Here is a 17,773-nt window from a genome sequence, read left to right as displayed (position 1 = left end):
AGAAGACGGAAGTGTAGCAAATGTTACACTAATTTTTTTTAAGTGCTGGAGCAGAACCTCAGCTTATTTGCAGGGGAAGGTGGGATTTGGAGCGACAATAGAAATATACTAAACACTTTCAAAAACCATGTTTTTTTTAACATAGATGCATAAAAGGCACAATTTATACCTTGGCTCACATGTAAAATCATTTTGTTGGGCAGATTTAGAATTATGAACACCTTAGTTTTGTAGAACCAAAACTGTGAATACACCCAACCCTGAAGGGAAGCAGCTGCAAATTATTCTGCGTTAGCCCACCTATCTCAGTTTTCACCACGTGACTGGAAGAAATAAAAGCTGAAACCAGAAAAAATACTTTGCAACGACAGTGAGTGGAAATGGGAGCACAAATACAAGCTTCCATATGACAGAGGCAGCCATCTGAGGTAGACTTCAGAGACCCTATTTGATGACTTTCTCATGGTGATGCCCCCTAAATGAACACCCTCCCCCTACAAATGGTACCTAGTTTACTATCATTTAGATTCCAGATCATCTTATTCTCCTAATGTTGTTGAGTTGTTTTAATACTACCTACTGCTACTTTTTCTGCTTATTGGGGTTTTATAGGTTTTTAAGGAACTTATTTTAGTCATTTTTAATTCATGTTGATAACTTTATGCTTTTACTCATCAAAAGAACCCATTTTTCCTGCAGCACCATCCAAATCTGCAATGCTAAAGAATACTTCATCTATTTTTAAAATGATATGTTTTCAGAGGTTTCAGCTACATGTGAGCTGACTTCACACTGATTTCAGCAACAAGTATACTGCAGTTCTGTCTATCATATATAACCAACCAAGGTTTTGCTCCCTTCAACTCACTCCCCAGTTACTACATGTAACAGTAAATAAAAGATGGTGCTCAGCACTGGAGCTTTTGGAATAGTCTAGTCCAGCAGTTCTCAACTGCCGTAACGCCGTAACCCCCACTGCGGTGGAGGCACGTGCACATGTGGGGGGGCACACGAGCAACTGCACAACAATCTGGAGGTGGCCAGTGCCATGGCTCCACCATCACCGGCTGCCTGCCACTACCCGCCATCACCTGCTACCACCGCTGGCCGCCGCCACCCTGCGCCGACCCCACGGAAAGAGCTAGATCAGGACCCCAAGATTGATAACCACTGGTCTAGTCTGAATAATACATATAAGGCAGTCAGAATATTAGTGGCAAAGCAAACCTTACCCTGAGCTTGCAGTAACTTAAGAGTAGCCTCTGCTCTGGCTCTAGCTTCCCTCTGAGCTTTCGTTAGAAGTTTTCCCTCCTTCTTCAAGCGCTCTTTCCTTTCTTTCTCTTTTTGCTTCTTTCTCTCTTTTCGTTCTTGTTCCAAGCGTTCCTAAAAACAGCAAGAGTACATCTATTACCTTTTCTACCACATTGTGCTAGAGCTTGACGTACAGCAATCACCAGGCTAATGCATATTATTTGGTGGTAAACACAACACACTGACACATTTAGGTGATGACATCTGGGTTCTGATTTTGGGCCATCAACTACTTCTCTCTACTTTTATTGTACCTAAATTTACCCCCCCCCCAACAAAAAAACTCTATGCTTTCTGGAAACAAATGTCAAGCTAATCCAATTATTTCTAGGTAATTTCTAGTCTCACTTCATTTTTTGCTTGGAGTAATTTGAAACCAAAGGTTTGGCTGTGATCTGCATCGAATACACTGTGTAGACTTTAAGAGGACCAAAACAATGTAAGACCTTCCCAAAACAATGTTTTTTGTAGCATACATTCTGTGGAAGAATTCTGGGGAACTTGAAAGCTACTTGTCACTGGGTTGATCCTAATAAAACGTATTATATTGATTGTGTTCTTGGTTTTTGGAATTCACAAAAGTTATAAGTTATTGGTCCCCTCCCTCCTCCCTTACAACTCATGGGAACATTTATTGGCAGCAAATAAATTGTGATATCTGGTGAGATATACAACATGATCCACACTTCAAAGCCAAAATGCTGTCCTCCCCCCCCCCCCCCCGATGATAACTTGCAGTACCTCCTCCTTGCGCTTGGCTTCTAGCTCTTCAAGCCGTCTGATTCGCTCCTCCTCTTCTCTCTTTGCTCTTTCCTCCTCCTCCTTCAACTTAGCCAGGGCTTCTTGCATGGCTTTCACTGTGGCTTTGCTAGGACCCTTTTTCTTCTCTTTTTCTTTTTCTTCCTTTTCACCTTTCTTTTTCTTTTTATCTTTCTCTTTCTTCTTCTTCTCTCCTTCATTATCATCCGCTGTAAGAAATCATTTCCAAATGTCAACTCTAAAGGTCCCCTTTTTTTAAAACATGAGAATTAAAGAGGACAGGCAAAGAGCTCTTAAGGGGTCCCTGAGGCCGTGTAAATACACACCGCATTTCCCTCATGATCTTCCTCCTCCAATAACTGATTCCCAAAAGACCTTTTGGGGCTGCTGCTAAAGTTTGCTCAGGTCACAGAAACAACGTATCCTGCAAGACAGAGCACTTCTCCCTGGGAAAGGCTCTGCACAGGACCAGTCTTGTGCCTTATGAACCTTTGGATTCAGGAGGAGTAAATTATAGTCATCTGAAGCATTTATTTTTACAACCACAACAGTCAAATAAACGAGCTAGCAAACCAAGGCTGCCGTACGACTGTTTACTGGAAACCGGATGCCTAAAAGGTTGAGGTTGCAAGTATATATTTTACAAGATTAAAATATATCTTTAAATATTTCAGTGCACTTAAATAGTTAATTAAAAACAAAATAGGCCTTTAGGCCATACAGATCATACACAGTGCAGTACGATTTACGATTTACACATCTGTAGGATGCTTTACAATGCAGAATACTCTTAGTAGCGCTGATTGGAAACAATATAATTGAACTAGATCACATGTGTAATCATCTAAGGCAGAGGCAGTCAAACTGCGGCTCTCCAGATGTCCATGGACTACAATTCCCAGGAGCCCCCTGCCAGCATTCGCTGGCAGGGGGCTCCTGGGAATTGTAGTCCATGGACATCTGGAGGGCCGCAGTTTGACTGCCCCTGATCTAAGGCTCTTCTTAATTTACAGTTGCAGCACATGTATGCACAAAGCGGGTGAAGGAACTGCTGCATTCAAGTCCATAAATTTGTCTCCGAACTTCGCTGAGCAATATTTTATGGGTTTGTTTTTGAGTTTGTCATTAATATCCTTAGCACAGAAGTAATTCTTACTGAGTTTCTCTTTTAACGTTGTTCAGAATTATTATACTATATATATTTCAATCCCTTTTGTGGGGCTATAAAGATCAGGAGTCAGATGTAATATGTGGGAGTAGTTCTGTGCACATTTTGGAATGTAAGCTTATTTTTTGACTATTTTATTTAATGAATAATTTTGAAAAGTATCAATAAAAATCATTTATCTTAATTTTTAGGGCCCCATCATACTTTACATGACTAATTATGTATAGTGTGTATGTGGCATTAAATTAGGACGACTGAAGGAGGCCTTTGCGGCTGAAATGCCTCTGGCCCAACTTTATTGATTTACTGGTTCAAATCACCATGAAGATGATGACAAAAGAAGAAAACAAAAACTGTTTGGGGATAAGATAGGGGAAGCCCAGAAGGACTGGAGATGGGTCAGGAACCCCCAGAATACAGTGTGGAATCTGTGTGTGTGGGGGGGGGGGTTGGCTTTGTCTCTCTTCCCCCTCAGCCAGGAGCCTGTCTCCATTAGGCTATCACCACCCCACCCCACCCCAAGTTCTTCTCAGGAGGGAGAGGCTGCAGCCAAGCGAAGAGGGATGGAGGACTTCCTTCTTCACCCGCCTGTTACTCCCTCAGCCACAGTACTGTCGCCAGCTCAACCTTGCTGTTCTTCCTCAGCCCTCCTGGGTACTCTGTGGAGGAGCTAGGTGGGGAGGAGGCAGCAGTCAGGCAGAGGAAGAGCCGACATCCGTAGGCCCAGTTCAGCCTTCCCTAGCAACCACCACCAAGTCCACAAGGAGGAACCGAGGGAGCCTCCACCACCTGAGCTAGGCCCCCAGGGCCAGGAGCAAGGAACAGGTCTCGAGGCAGCCTTCCCTGACCCTCCTCCCTCTGCCACAAGCCGAGCTGGAAAGGACAGGAGGCTGCTGGACAAGGCCAGCTGGGGTTCAGAGGGGATGAAGTCAACAGGGGAGAGGGGCATCAAGGAAGCTGCCTAGCCAATGGGTTCAGCCCAGCTAAGCTGGCCAAGGGAACGGAGGGGCGCCGTCCTTGGCTGCTGCCTCCGAAAGGCCGGGGATAGCTTGTGATGTGACGGGATTGAAGGCAGAACAAGAACCACGATTGCCTCTGAAAGGGGGATATCCCACCAACAGGAAAAAGGCAATCTGGTTTTGTCAGCAGTTTCTGGGCAGATCCCTCTGATTGTCTTTTTCCTATTGGTCAAATATCTCCTACTCAGGGCCTATCATCTCCTATTTTAAGAAGAGAGTTGTCTGCCAGTACAGCACATGTTTTATTATACGAAAAGAACACATGCATGCCTGCACGTGCACACAGTTCATGTCCTGTGACTTTTCACCACATTACGTTTTGAAGCCCATTAAAAGCCTAACAGCCTCAGAATCTAATCACAAATCAGACTGCTTCAGAGTTCATTTATAGTCTGCCTTTCTCAATACAACTCAAGGCAGGTGACCTGGGTTGTGAGAGAATGCGCCAGAAAATCAATGAGATACCAAGGCCCTTGTTTTTCTGCCTTGCAAGTTCCCAGTGAAAACATTTCACTCCTCCTACAAAAATTCATTTTTCATTTCGTCCCCCAATTTTACTAACCTTCAGCTGCTACAGAAACCTCTCCTTTCTCCAAAGAACCAGATGCTGCCACAGGGTCAGCAACTGCTCCTTTTTCAGCTTTCTTTGGAATCTCCTTCGGCTTCCCCTGTTCTTTACTAACTTCCAAATCTTCTTTTTCCTTCTGCTTTCTTAATTTGGCTTTTTCCTCCTCACGCTTTTTTCTCTCTCGTTCTTTTTTTTCTGCTTTCTTCTGAGCCACAGTTTTTATTTTGAAGGAAGACTCCTCCTCTTCATCACCACTTTCAGCCTCAACCTCTGCCTTGGCCTTCTGGTTTTTCTTTTGTCCTTTTTTTGACTCGGGACCCTCAACCAGTTCATCGCCACTCTCCCCAGAGGACGCTCCTTGGATACGCTCCTTGCTTTTCTTAATGTTACTTTCATCTTCTTCGGAAAGTTCCAATTTCTTATTTGACTTCTGAGCTTTTCCTTTCTTTTTTTTAAGTGTCGTATCAAAGTCATCATCACTGCTGCCAGAAAGAGCTTCTTTTTGGGGTTTGGTGGCTTTCTTAAACTTGGTTTCTTTGTCTTCCATTTCTTCACTGTCATCGTCATCATCCAAGTTGGACTTTTTATTCTTTCCTTTTCTTTTTTTATCTTGTTTTGAAAGGCCGATTTCTTCATTTTCATTCTCTATCTGATAGAACAAACAGATGTTTTCCAAAGTTTGTTTTAATTTTATCAACGGAAAATAGAAGTATTATGCGTGAAAATTTTAAATCTGTAACATGAAAATTCTATGGATGTGACCTATGGAACATACACAAATGTGAGATACTTCCCTTCTTTCACCAAGACATATATAATGTTTCTTACTTAATCCTTTTTCTGGCAACTTCATTACTGTCCAATGTATAAATGATTAAAGGTATGGAATGCAATCCTACATTCAACACACAACACACAGTGAGACATACTCATAAAATGATGCCATTTTCTGACAGGTTCAGAAATGGCAGACAGTTCACCAACACAGCTCCTTAATAATGATTTGCTTGATTGTAGACATTGCACATGGAAATTCTACATGTAGCTTCAAAGATCACTTTCCACATCAAAGATCAGCTGACTATACAGGTTAACACAGAGTAAAATAAACTTTGATACTATTCAAAATAAATAATAAGTCTAAAATTAAACTAAAATATTATCAATATTTAAAACACATAACATTAGGGCAAATTTCTCTGTCTAACATGGCAGGCAATGCCACGGAATCTTGTTACTTTGCAGGTGATATTTTTGTGTATATCAGCAAGGAGCATTGATACATAATAGCTGTTTATTTTGCCTAGTTGTCTGACCAAAATTGGGTTTGATTGTCTTGATAAAAACTACATTGTAGGAACACAGATTCTATAATTTCTATCCCTCCTGCCTGGCATGGATTTAGGAATAGAGCATAGGGGGGTTGGGCATATCTTCCTTCCATAACAACTGAGGCACTTTACACATCTGAAAGAGTTTATCCAGACTGTATTTTTTTACAGGAAAAAATCACAATTCTCTTTGGCAAGGGCTATTCAACTATAACACAGTATTTTGTGTACAATTTCTCTCAGAATTTACCTTTACCGCAGGTGGTTCTTTTTCAGCTTTCCCTCCGTGTGCTTCTAGAGATAACTCTTCCAACTCCTTCAAGATATCATCTTCACTGCAATAAAAATTACATTTTTTAGGCATTGCTTACTTCCAGATAAAGCGGATAACTGACTGAATCCAGTGCCTAGAGATGTGTTGTCTGACCCTCTAGATTCCAGCCCACCTTCTTGTTTTCATCTTCTTGGATTCATTAAAGGAATTGAATGGAAAGGCAGAAACTGGGTCACGTAATACACTATCATCTTTTTTGTGCCCTTCTCTCTCTTGCCTCCCACCCTTGCTCCAAGCTAAGAAACAGATTGGAAAGACTAGAAACACAGAGAGACATGTGATACAAATAAATTTATTATATATGCACCCCTGTTTCTCCAGTCCCCTTCCTGAGAAAGGGTCTAATGAGGGAGTTGAGGTAGTATTTTATACTTGCATTTATTCTCTGCCCTCTCTCTGGAGGCTCAGGGCAGATTTCAATAAAGGTAAAACGACATAAAATAAAATACAAAAATAGATATTTCCATTCAGATCAGTTTTAAAATGAAATTAAAAACTATTTGCCCAATTCCCTCTGTTATATGGGAAAGAGGAGGGGTAGGGTCATTCAGCCCCTTTAGCTGGCATCTAACTCTATGCATATTCTTGCACTCTCCCTTTATTCCAAATAATTGTACAAAACAAAGAGTGGTCATTGTTCAACTAATTGGAAGGCCACAGGGGAGGTGCTGTGTGGCCCACTAGTAACACTAGTTGTCAAACAAGCAAGTCCACATTCAGTCCAGGTCAAACACTCTATACGTTCATCAGCAGAACGTTGAGCATGTATTTTATCCAAAGTATAAAAACCCATCCAAGGCACTGAACCATTAAGGCAACAGGGAGCACGAGATGGATGGAAATTTTAAATTTAGTCACAAATATACCTTACTCACAACCACGCCCCTGAACAATCCTGGCTACCACTAACAATTTTACTTTTCTTCTCAACTTCAGAAAACATGGGCATAAAATCTCTTTGGATTCATATTTCTTCATTTAGCAAGCTATATACACCCAGAAGCCTGATTCCATGCACCTCCAGAAAGCCATAAAGGACAAGTATACTAACTCGTATTCTTGTTTTTTCTTCTCCTTTTTCTTTTTGCCTTTAGACTTCGGAGGCTCTTGTTCCTTGGCAGCACCTGCTCCCTCTATTTCAGCAGCAAGAGCATCAACGTCAATGTCATCCTTGGCACTAGAATGAAAAGTATCACCAATTATTTAAGGGTCAATAGCACTGGCTAATAGTAGGATATAAAAACAAAGCCCGAGGCCAATGGTGCAAATCAGATAAAAAAATATTTCATGACTCAGTTTAAGTCTCCAAAAATTCCCTACGTGTTCGCCAAAAGGCTTTGTCAAGGGAACCAGTAATACATAATATAATAACAATACTGAGTTTGCGTAAGTATGGTTAAAATTACATAACGGATACTCTATTAAAAGTTAAAACATTTTGCCTGTGGAAACTGCAGCTGTTGTAAGTTAACAAATAATAAGAAATATTTGATGAACCCTTTAGATTAAAAAAAAACCATACTAAATGATTTTCATAACATATAATTCTACACAGGTTATGAATTACAGGGTTGCCAACCTCCAGGTGGGACCTCGGGATTTCCTGGTTTTACAGCACATCTCCAGCCAACAGAGATCAGTTTTCCTGGAGAAAATGGCTGCTTTGGAGGGTGGACATCATAGCATTATGCCCCACTGAGGTCCCTTCCCGCCCCCAACCCCACCCGCTTGTGGCTTCATCCCCAAAGTCTCGAGGTATTTCCTAACCCCTAAGCCCATGTAAAAACTTTAGGCTGGAAAAACAACTAGAAACTTAAGAACACATATTATAGAATATTTTAAAATATGTAATTGAAAAGAACAAATGACCCATTGGCTAAACACTTCATTGAAAATAATCATGGTCCCTCGGAATTTATTTGTTAGGCCGTGCAGAAATTATCCTGTAGAAATAAAAGGTTGTTGTTTTAAAAGGAAGCAGATTGTATCATCAGGCTGCAAACACTGACATCTAAAGGGTTAAATGTGTCTTTACAATTGCATCAGCTTCTGTTTTTAAAAAAAAGAGATTACCTCAGCAGAATGCCAGAACATAGTGAAGCTATTTCAGTATACTTACTAACCCTTTACTGTTTTTTGATAAACTATTGAAAGACGAACAGATTAGGAGTAATCTTTATTCAAGCACAGAAAAACTATTTTAAAATTTTGGGCTACAAGTGATGGAGTGCAGGAAAGTTTTATTTTATTTTATTTTTTACAAGGAGTTTCTCCTCATACAATCTCACAGACAGAATAAGGTCTAGCAGTTTTGTATGTAACTGAGTTTTAACTTTTAATATAGTATCAGTTCTGTAATTTTAACCATGCTTATGTAAACTCAGAATTGCTATTATATATTATGTATATTACAGATTCCCCAGATGAAGTCTTCAGGTGAAATGCATAGGGAATTTTTAGAGGCTTAAGCTGTATAATAAAATATTTTTATCTGATTTTGCACCATTGGCCTTGGCCTTGTTTGTTATATCCTGCGTCTGGTGTGGCTCTTTATTTTCTTGCTGGCCAATAGCACACATTTTGTCCCACTATTCTAACTGGGCTAACCTCCCACAGATCCATCCCTCTAATAGCAGCATCTTCTCTCCTTTTGTGTCAGGGGAAGGTGCGGCCATTAGACAAACAGAACCACCGGATCCAATCTGTAATTAAATCACTCTGTAACAGAACAAACACTTGAGTTTCATTCTGTGCTAACAGCAGGTCCGACCATTTTTCTTGATTCCCAAGGCCAGATCTTCACCAAAGCAATCAAGGCACAGACAGCACTACTAGGGCCAGCAGTGCAGGAGAAAGTCACGGGCATGACCAGCTCCCACATGACCAACACTCAAATTCAAGGCAAACCCACAAAATAGTGCCAGAGTTGCTGGGACCTAGCTTGCACCATGTGTGTAAGGGACAAGCATAACCCCCTCACTTGGTTCACAAGCACATCAGCACCTTCACAGGCAGGCATTCCAGGGAGGGGAACCTCTGCCGCCCCCCCCCCCCCCGAAAGGTTACATATCCTGACAATAAGCAATCATGAATATTTCTTAAATACCAGGTGCCACAGCTTTGGTTAGCCTTTATTTTTAAAGACTTGGGTTCATTGCCTAAAAGGTGCACCAATACTCAGTACCCTTAACTATTTTGATTTTCACTGCACTTTTCATAAACTTCCTAAACAAATAATTAGAAGAAATACAACTGCAGCTCATTTGCACGGAAAGCACTTTGTGAAAAGAGATAGATTGATAACTTATTAGCACTGAGGATACCAGAAAATATTTAAAATATCCACTTCCAATTTAAACAGTAAACTATATGAAAGCAGTACTATACACCATAAGCCTGGGAATGCTAAATTCCAAAGGTCCTAATCAGTATTCTGAGTCTGTAGTATTATTGAAACTAAAGAAGATGCCAGTCTGAATCAGAGCCTCTTGTGGGTACTAGAACATGAGGCTGCAATTATAATAAAGAGGAGGAAGCAAGACCACATACTAATATTTGCAGTTTGTTGCATGATGTAAAGGACAAATTATTGTCATCTTTGTTTCTGTGGTATAGTAAAAAGGGTATCTTCCTTGGTACCAAGTACTGCACTGAAATTATTCCTCTGACACGGGAAGACTTGAAAAAGCCTTTTAAAAATTGAAATAGGAAGTGTTGAGGTTAGTTAGCTTTCCACTCATAGCTGGCCAACCATAGGGATCTACAAAATTTGTTTTATTAAAGGAAACAAGCGTGTGAAGCATTTCCATTTAGAGATGTTATAATCGGGAGGGGGGGGAGTGTGTGTGCTCAATTCTCTCCTCCCCCCACTTTCTTTTCTTTTTTTCAGTTTTACCAAAGAAAAGAATGGGTAAATTGCGGCAGGACTGAAGCAAACTCCTATGATTTCTTTTCTTTACATCACTATGACAATATTTATGTAAGGCAATCAGCAATATAAGACAATTCTTTTGCAGCCCTTTCCCAAGTACTGGGTATATTTGCAGTTTTTCTTGTATAAAACTAAAAGTATCCCCTGTGCAAAACTAAAGGTATCCAAAAGTAAAGGTACTAAAACTAAAGGTATCTCCAAGTTATCCTTGGGGTGATGCCCTCTAGCATTTTCTTGGCAGACTCAATATGGGGTAGTTTGCCAGTGCCTTCCTCAGTCATTATCGTTTACCCCCCAGCAAGCTGGGTACTCATTTTACCGACCTCGGAAGGATGCAAGGCTGAGTCAACCTTGAGCCGGCTGCTGGGATTGAACTCCCAGCCTCATGGACAGAGCTTTCAGACTGCATGACTGCTGCCTTACCATCCTGCGCCACAAGAGGCTCTGTATAAAACTAAGGTATTTGCAAATAAATACACCAAACAATATAACTATATAAGTTAAATTAGGTTATTAAAGTGAAAAATAAGCTTGGAGCTGTTAGGAAACCAAGGAATGCAAATATTGCCATTTCCCCCAAACTTTTGTTTTACCGTCCAAAAATGGAACCCTGCATTCCACCCAGAATTTCAATATTTCCCAACATTTTACAACTCTATTCATAGAGCGGCACTGTTAAAAACAGCAACGATCCAATTAAACATCTATATTATTACAATGCATTATATCCTAATAACCTAAAAGCAAGAGTGTTGAAATTCCTCTGTTTGATAAGCAGCTGAAAAAACTTCAACTGGATATGAAACACAGACAGTCCTGAAGAAATCTGAGAAAAGTTTCTTGCTTAATCAGGGACAGAACACAATAAATTTAAATGGGTTCAGGCAGTAGCATATGAACTCACAGGATAGTTTAATATCAAGCTTCTGCTACTTTTGAATAAGACACTTGCAGAAAAAGGCTTTTTTTAGGGGGGGGGAGGTTAAAGTCATGTTTACTATGAATACCACACTCTGAAATGAAGCAACCAGTTCAGCAGATATATCATCAACAGACAATATTAGCTATCTCTCACAGTTAAATACATTAACGATAACAAAAGGCAGCAACCAAAACCTGCTTTTTAAGGGCCCTGCTAATGAGTACACAATGAGATCTGAAGCATTTCAAGCAAAACATACAACCACCTACCTCAGCCCAGCTGACCTCTGCAGGACCGGAGTGAGCTCACTTACTTATATTGTCTTGTGTGATTACAACCTATTGAGTCAGAAAACTGGGGAAACCCCTTTTAGGGACCAGCCAGCATTCCACTCAAGAACTTTTCTGCCAGGCTACATAGTGCAGCGAATAGGGAACAGAAGAGAGTATCTTCTTTCATTAGAAAACAAAAATTTCGTCCCCCCTCCACACACACACTAGTTAATAAACTTCTGTTTTTCATAACACAAAAGAACAGGAATATATAAGCTAGAGCAAAAACCTGCCTTCTACTGCACTGCAGTTTTATCTTTTCCAAAATCAGGAAAATGAGGAAGTCCAATTCTTTTTCTGATGCAACATGCTGCAACAGCTAAAACCTTGTGTTGATTTGGCTCCAGAACGTCAGTGGGTGTAGATGTATGGATCCTACTTCTCCCCTACACTTCCATCTCCTAAAGGCATCTGCTTGCTCCTGGCACCTACATATTATCTTCTTTATACATTGTCAGCATGGAGTACCTGGGTTGGCACTAAACAAAGATTCAGGAGCCCACTCTTCCACTAGCAAATGATCCTATTAGAATTGCAACTCCTGTTCTGAAAAATCCTGAAAAAACCAAAACTGTTTGCTTACACCTGCCATTTCTCTCAAAAGCCCTACATTTTATGACCATTGGTGGTTTAAGTAGCATATTAAAAACTTTCTGAAATGTTCAGTCACTGCATTTTTCTAAACAAGTGTACAGACCTAAAACCAATCTTTAAATTGCTTAAGATAGCCACCAAGCTTCAAGCTAGTGTATCTTAGAGCTATGATAGACATCTTCAAGTATTTGCAGGGCTGTCACATAGAGCTCCCAGTGGGGGCGCAAACGCAAATGCACGATGGGTCTGCGCATACGCAAAACTGCCATGGACCTGCCTGCACCCCCATCAGGCACAAACGCGCATCTGTGGCAGGTCCGCGCGTGCGCGTTTGCGCCACCGGCCACGCTTCCCTCTCCCACCTCCCGCAGCAAGAAGCTTGCCAGGCCACAAGCTAATCAGCCACTTCGGGGGGCGGAGAGGGGGAGCCACAGCCCACTGCCGAGGCTCTCCCGGCCTGGCACCGGGCCACAGACTGGGGGTTGGAGACCACTGACATAGAGGATGGAGCAGAGTAGTAATCTATTTCCCCAGAGGGTAGGACCAGAACCAATGGGATGAAATTAATTCAAAAGAATTTTCGGCTTAACATCCTAAAGAAGTTCCTTACAATTAGAGCATCTCCTCAGTGGAACAGGCTTCCTCGGAAGGTGGTGGGATCTCCTTTCATGGAAGTTTTAAAGCAGAGGCTAGATAGGCATCTGACAGAAATGCTGATTTTATTAATTTAGGCAGATGGCAAGTGGGTGGGCAGAAGGGACTGTATTGGTACTTGATTCTTGTGGCCCTTTCTTGCATGCCAAGGAAAATGCTGATCATAACTTTGGGGTTGGGAGGCAAATTTTCTTTGGGGGGAGACATCATCTAGGCATGGGGTCACTATGGTGGACAGGTAGTTGTGAATTCCCTTCATTGAGCAGGGGATTGGACTAGGTGACCCTGGAGGTCCCTTCCAACTCTGTGGTTTGATTACATTCTATGATTCCATATTAGAATAGCATGCTGCCAGATCCATACCAATGGTGACCAGCATTCCTGCATAACATTATATCAGCAAAAAAACCTCCAAGTTGGCATAAGTATTAGCACCTCCCCCGTGCCTTGGTCCCATGGTGGGTTTTTTAAACAAATGTTTCTCTCAACTTCTGTATGAATATAGGGTATGTCAATCAGGGCCAAGAGGTCATAAAGGGCTGCAAGGTTGGGGATGCAAGAACAATGAACTCCACATGCATAAAATAGGGAGGGAAATCCCCTAGCTCAAACCTGCAAATAATCTTCCCCGTGACACAGACCTAATGTCTACAATCTCAACATACCTTTCTCCCTCAACCGCTGCTAGCATGCTTCCCATGCAAGCAGCAAAAGATATGCAAGCATATTGAAGACTTGCTCCTGCCCTCCCCCAAAAAAGTATGTTGACAATATATCAATACGATGCTGGGATGATGTAACCCCACTCACAGAGTACAATTACATTTCTGGATGACTACCTGATGACACACCATCTCTAGACCTAGAAACTCAGGACGCAAATAACACACCCAGGTAGTAGTGGTACAACGTACTACCAAGTTGCAGCTGACCCTAGAGTCTTACAGGAAAAGAGACGTTCAGTTGTAGCTTGCCATTGCCTGCCCCTACTTCACTACCCTGGATTTCTTTGGTGGTCCCTCATCCAAACACTAACTTCCTAGACCTGATGAGATCAGATTAGCCTGGGCCATTCAGGCCAGGGCCACACAGCCTCCAAACCTTTTAAAATATAATGTTATTCTTATATACTTGAAGCGTTGTCCTGTAGTCTTCAATGAGGACAATATCTGGACCCAGGAAGCCACTCAACATTCATATGGCTTATTGTGAGGTGATTATAAACCTGAACAAACCACACAGGAGGCTTGATGAAAACAACTAAGAAACGGGTTTAATTTCAGCAGAATGTGTGGCTTGGTGGTTTCTTTGTGTTTCTTTTCTCCAGCCCTCTTAGTATTATAGTAACAAAGATACCAGAGAGCTGGGGCTTGAGGAAGGAAACAGTTACAAAGCAAGTTTCTTGTTTGATTGACTCAGACTTCACAGGGAACAGAAAGGCTTAACTGTTTTTGATAGGAACAGCAACTGAACCCTACCTATCTTCAAAATACCTGACACTCCGAACAGACTCCCAGCCTAACCAGGCCTCTGAACCCTTCTCCCACCAAAATCCAACCACACTCCATTGGCCTTCAAATTAAGCTGCTAAAATCCTCCTTTCCCCCCTTCCCAACATTCCAGTCCACCATGTGAAAGTTATCGGCTTAGGCTTCTGGAGGGTAGAACCCAAAACTGGCCACCACACTACCACCCCCTGCACTCCAACCATTGCTTCTGATAACAAAACACTCATGGTGCCTTTCACTTTGCAGAATCAGACAGACATGAAACAGCACCAGTGTAAACACCAGGGAGTTTAGATGCAACTCCCCACAAGGAATGGGTAAGAAGCTTACATCTGGCCATGTAGTTGACAAATCTTTTGTTTTAGGTCTGGCTCCACTGCAAATGTGTTAACAGTTGTTCTACCAGAACTCCTGTACTTGTTATAGGCACAAAGGACAGCTTCACACAGGATTCTGTCTGCAAGTACAAGTACAGGATCAAAGAGATGAAGGACCAAGAAAAAAAAAAGCTGTTTTTTATACCCTGCTCTTCACTACCTGAAAGAATCTCAAGGTGGTTTACAATCGCCTTCCCCTCCCCACCACAGACACTCTGTGAGGTTGGTGGGGCCGAGAGAGCTGTGAGAACTGCTCTGTGAGAACAGCTCTAACAGGTCTGTGACTAGCCCAAGGTCACACAGCTGGCTGCATATGTTGGAGTGGAAAATCAAACCTAGCTCTCAAGATTAGAGGCTGCCACTCATAGCCAGTACACCAAGCTGGCACCAAGGGGGGTTGTTTTTTTCTCCCATTCCCCATTCATGACCACCTCTGTGATCTTCGGTATGTGCTGCACCTTGGGAGAAAGTCATTCATTGTCTGCAAAGTTGTACTGTAGCATGGGGGGGGGGGACAGACAAGGATCATAAGACATCTGTAAGCCATGAAGGCTAGGTACAGAGGTAGGGAAGAAATAAATAGCAGTATGTATATGAATCTGAAATGCAGTGGAGAAGTGGTGTATGGGAAGTTATTATGCAAACAAGCTCAAATCTAGGGCACCCTAGCAGTATGAACAAACTACACCCGGGAACTGAGTCTGATGGTACCAGGTCTCATCTATATCTGGGGCTTTTTCCATGGCAGTCTGACAACTAGCCCCCATCCAGTGTTTGGACTAACATTATGCATGGTAAGCATGTATTCTTTCTTTCTCTCTAGTCTTTCCTGCTATGGATCAGCTTGTTGCACACATAAGCAAAAAACAGGGGTGAATAAACCTGCAGCCAACACATAAACCAAGCCAACCAGAAAAGGCTGAAGAACAAAGATCTAGAAAAAATTAAATCCACTTTTAGAAATTAATGCAACCTCAATCAATTATATATCCTTTAATCAATGAACAATGCATCTTCTGCCATTCTTACTATATATAATGAATATATACTACCTATAAGCCATAAAAGCAAAACATCTTTTAATGCATTGTCTTTGTCAGTAGTCCTAGAATCATAGAATTAGAAGAGACATCCAGGATCATCTAGTCCAACCCCCTGCAGAATCCAGGAGATTCGTGACTATTGCTCATCCACAGTAACCCCAATTACTTGCCCAGATTTATCCCCCCCCCCCAATCAGAATCCCTAGCCAGTCTAGCTTGGAAGAAATTCACTTCCTGATGCCAATGTGGCAATTGGCATTTCCTTGGGCATGAAAGAATGGGCTGCAAGAGCCAAGCACTGACATAGTCCCTTCTGCCCACCTACTCACAATCTGCCTTTACAGAAGTTTAAATATACAGCCACTCCTTTGTAAAAAAAATTTACATAGAATATCAAAAGTGCAGATAAACTGTGAACATTGCCTTGAACCATGTCCAGCCAGACACTCTTCATAGACTTATTTCCAAGACATAGCACAATCATTCCACTGAATATGAATGGGTAAAGAACATGGGCTAAAATATATTTGCAATTTCCATTCATTAGTAACTTAGTGATGTTATTTGTAAAGAGATCTCTAGATTCAACGCAACCTTGTGTCTCAAGTCTCTAAAACTCTGCTCATTGCTAAAAAAAACAATAAAAAACAGCTTATGTAACCCAAATCAAACAGGCCACGATCTGTGAAAATTCCATTGCAGAAACACATTGGGTCTTTTATAGTTTACAACAAGAATGTTCTGCAGGTTACAGATATGTTATTCATTTATTAAAGGATGTTTAAGTTGTGCTGGTTTTTAAGAACAGAATTTATTTTTATTTATTATATTTCTGTTCACTGAAGTTTTCGAGTTTAGCTCAGTTTTTTGCAGGCCAAAACATTGCCTCGCTCCCATTTCTCACAGGGGTGCATTTCCCCTGCAAGCTGCTGTTAAGAGTGCTTTCTGCAAATGTTCCATCATTAATCATTTTGTTGGCTGTTGTAGAGTCCCCCCCCCCACTGTAGAACATTATTTCACACCGAGATCTGAACCCATGTGCTTGACAGGGTTCAGGCATTAAAGTGTTCCCAATGTTACTCCTTCACTGTGATCTGTGTGCTAGTGTGGCCACGGAGCTGTCAGGAGAGTGTGACAACATCACTATCCATTGGCTAGCTGCTTCTACATGTGGCTGCGGTGCGCATCATCACCATGCTGCGTTGCAACTGGTAGTCATTCGTGATACCATCTTGGTGTCTAGCGTGACTGGCTATGCTTTCACATACTTGCTACCCATGCTTTAATTTAAAGCTCATAATGGGCCTGTGAAGTTAGCTGAGTTCCCAGTATTCAACAACACTAGCACCTATTCTGATAGTCATACAAAATAACAGCTCTGGACAGGATGATAACTCTATAAGCCAATACAATGTTAGACTAGGGTTGGTCCATCTGGGACAGCCAGGTTCAAATCCCCACTCCATCATGGAAGCTTGCTGGGTGACCTCAGGCTAGTCACCCAGCTTTCCAGCATGTCATTCAAGAAAATGAACATCTTGCTTTCTCCTTCTACATAATGTGAAAGAAAACAGCGAGTGAAAACACAAACACACATGTACATGCATGCCTGTATACATAATCGTCCCTACTACTGAAAGAGTTAAACCTTTAATTTACACAAGTCTTCCATTTTTTGCAGACCTAAATTAGATCTACGGATTGAGCCTATAATCTTTAGGACATAACCTCAAGACATACAACGCCAGTATGAAATTTAAACCACTCTCAGCATAATGAAGGTTCATATGTACACTATATAATAACAATGATAGTGTATAAAAGAGTTGCATGTTACTATCGTTGTTCTCAATATACAAATGCATTCCTACCTCCACTACAGATTACTTTATTCCACTGTTCATCAACTGAACAATTTCTCT

General features: G+C 41.5%; 1 protein-coding gene across 2 annotated transcripts in view; it reads right to left on the bottom strand.

The window, feature by feature from the left end:
* The window catches only part of EIF5B (eukaryotic translation initiation factor 5B), a 46,828-nt gene that overhangs the window by 23,284 nt on the left and 5,771 nt on the right, over positions 1-17,773 (bottom strand). For both annotated transcript variants that reach the window (XM_077343510.1, XM_077343511.1), the window contains exons 2-6: positions 7,542-7,667; positions 6,407-6,491; positions 4,820-5,474; positions 2,053-2,279; positions 1,233-1,383 (exon numbers count right to left, since the gene is read on the bottom strand). In XM_077343510.1, coding sequence (XP_077199625.1) covers positions 1,233-1,383; positions 2,053-2,279; positions 4,820-5,474; positions 6,407-6,491; positions 7,542-7,667 — 1,244 coding nt within the window. The remainder of the gene's footprint in view (positions 1-1,232; positions 1,384-2,052; positions 2,280-4,819; positions 5,475-6,406; positions 6,492-7,541; positions 7,668-17,773) is intronic.

Source organism: Paroedura picta, chromosome 6 (assembly GCF_049243985.1).
Source record: "Paroedura picta isolate Pp20150507F chromosome 6, Ppicta_v3.0, whole genome shotgun sequence".
Lineage (NCBI taxonomy): Eukaryota > Metazoa > Chordata > Lepidosauria > Squamata > Gekkonidae > Paroedura > Paroedura picta.
Note: the sequence above shows the minus strand (reverse complement) of the source record. Positions and strands in the feature narration are given on the sequence as shown.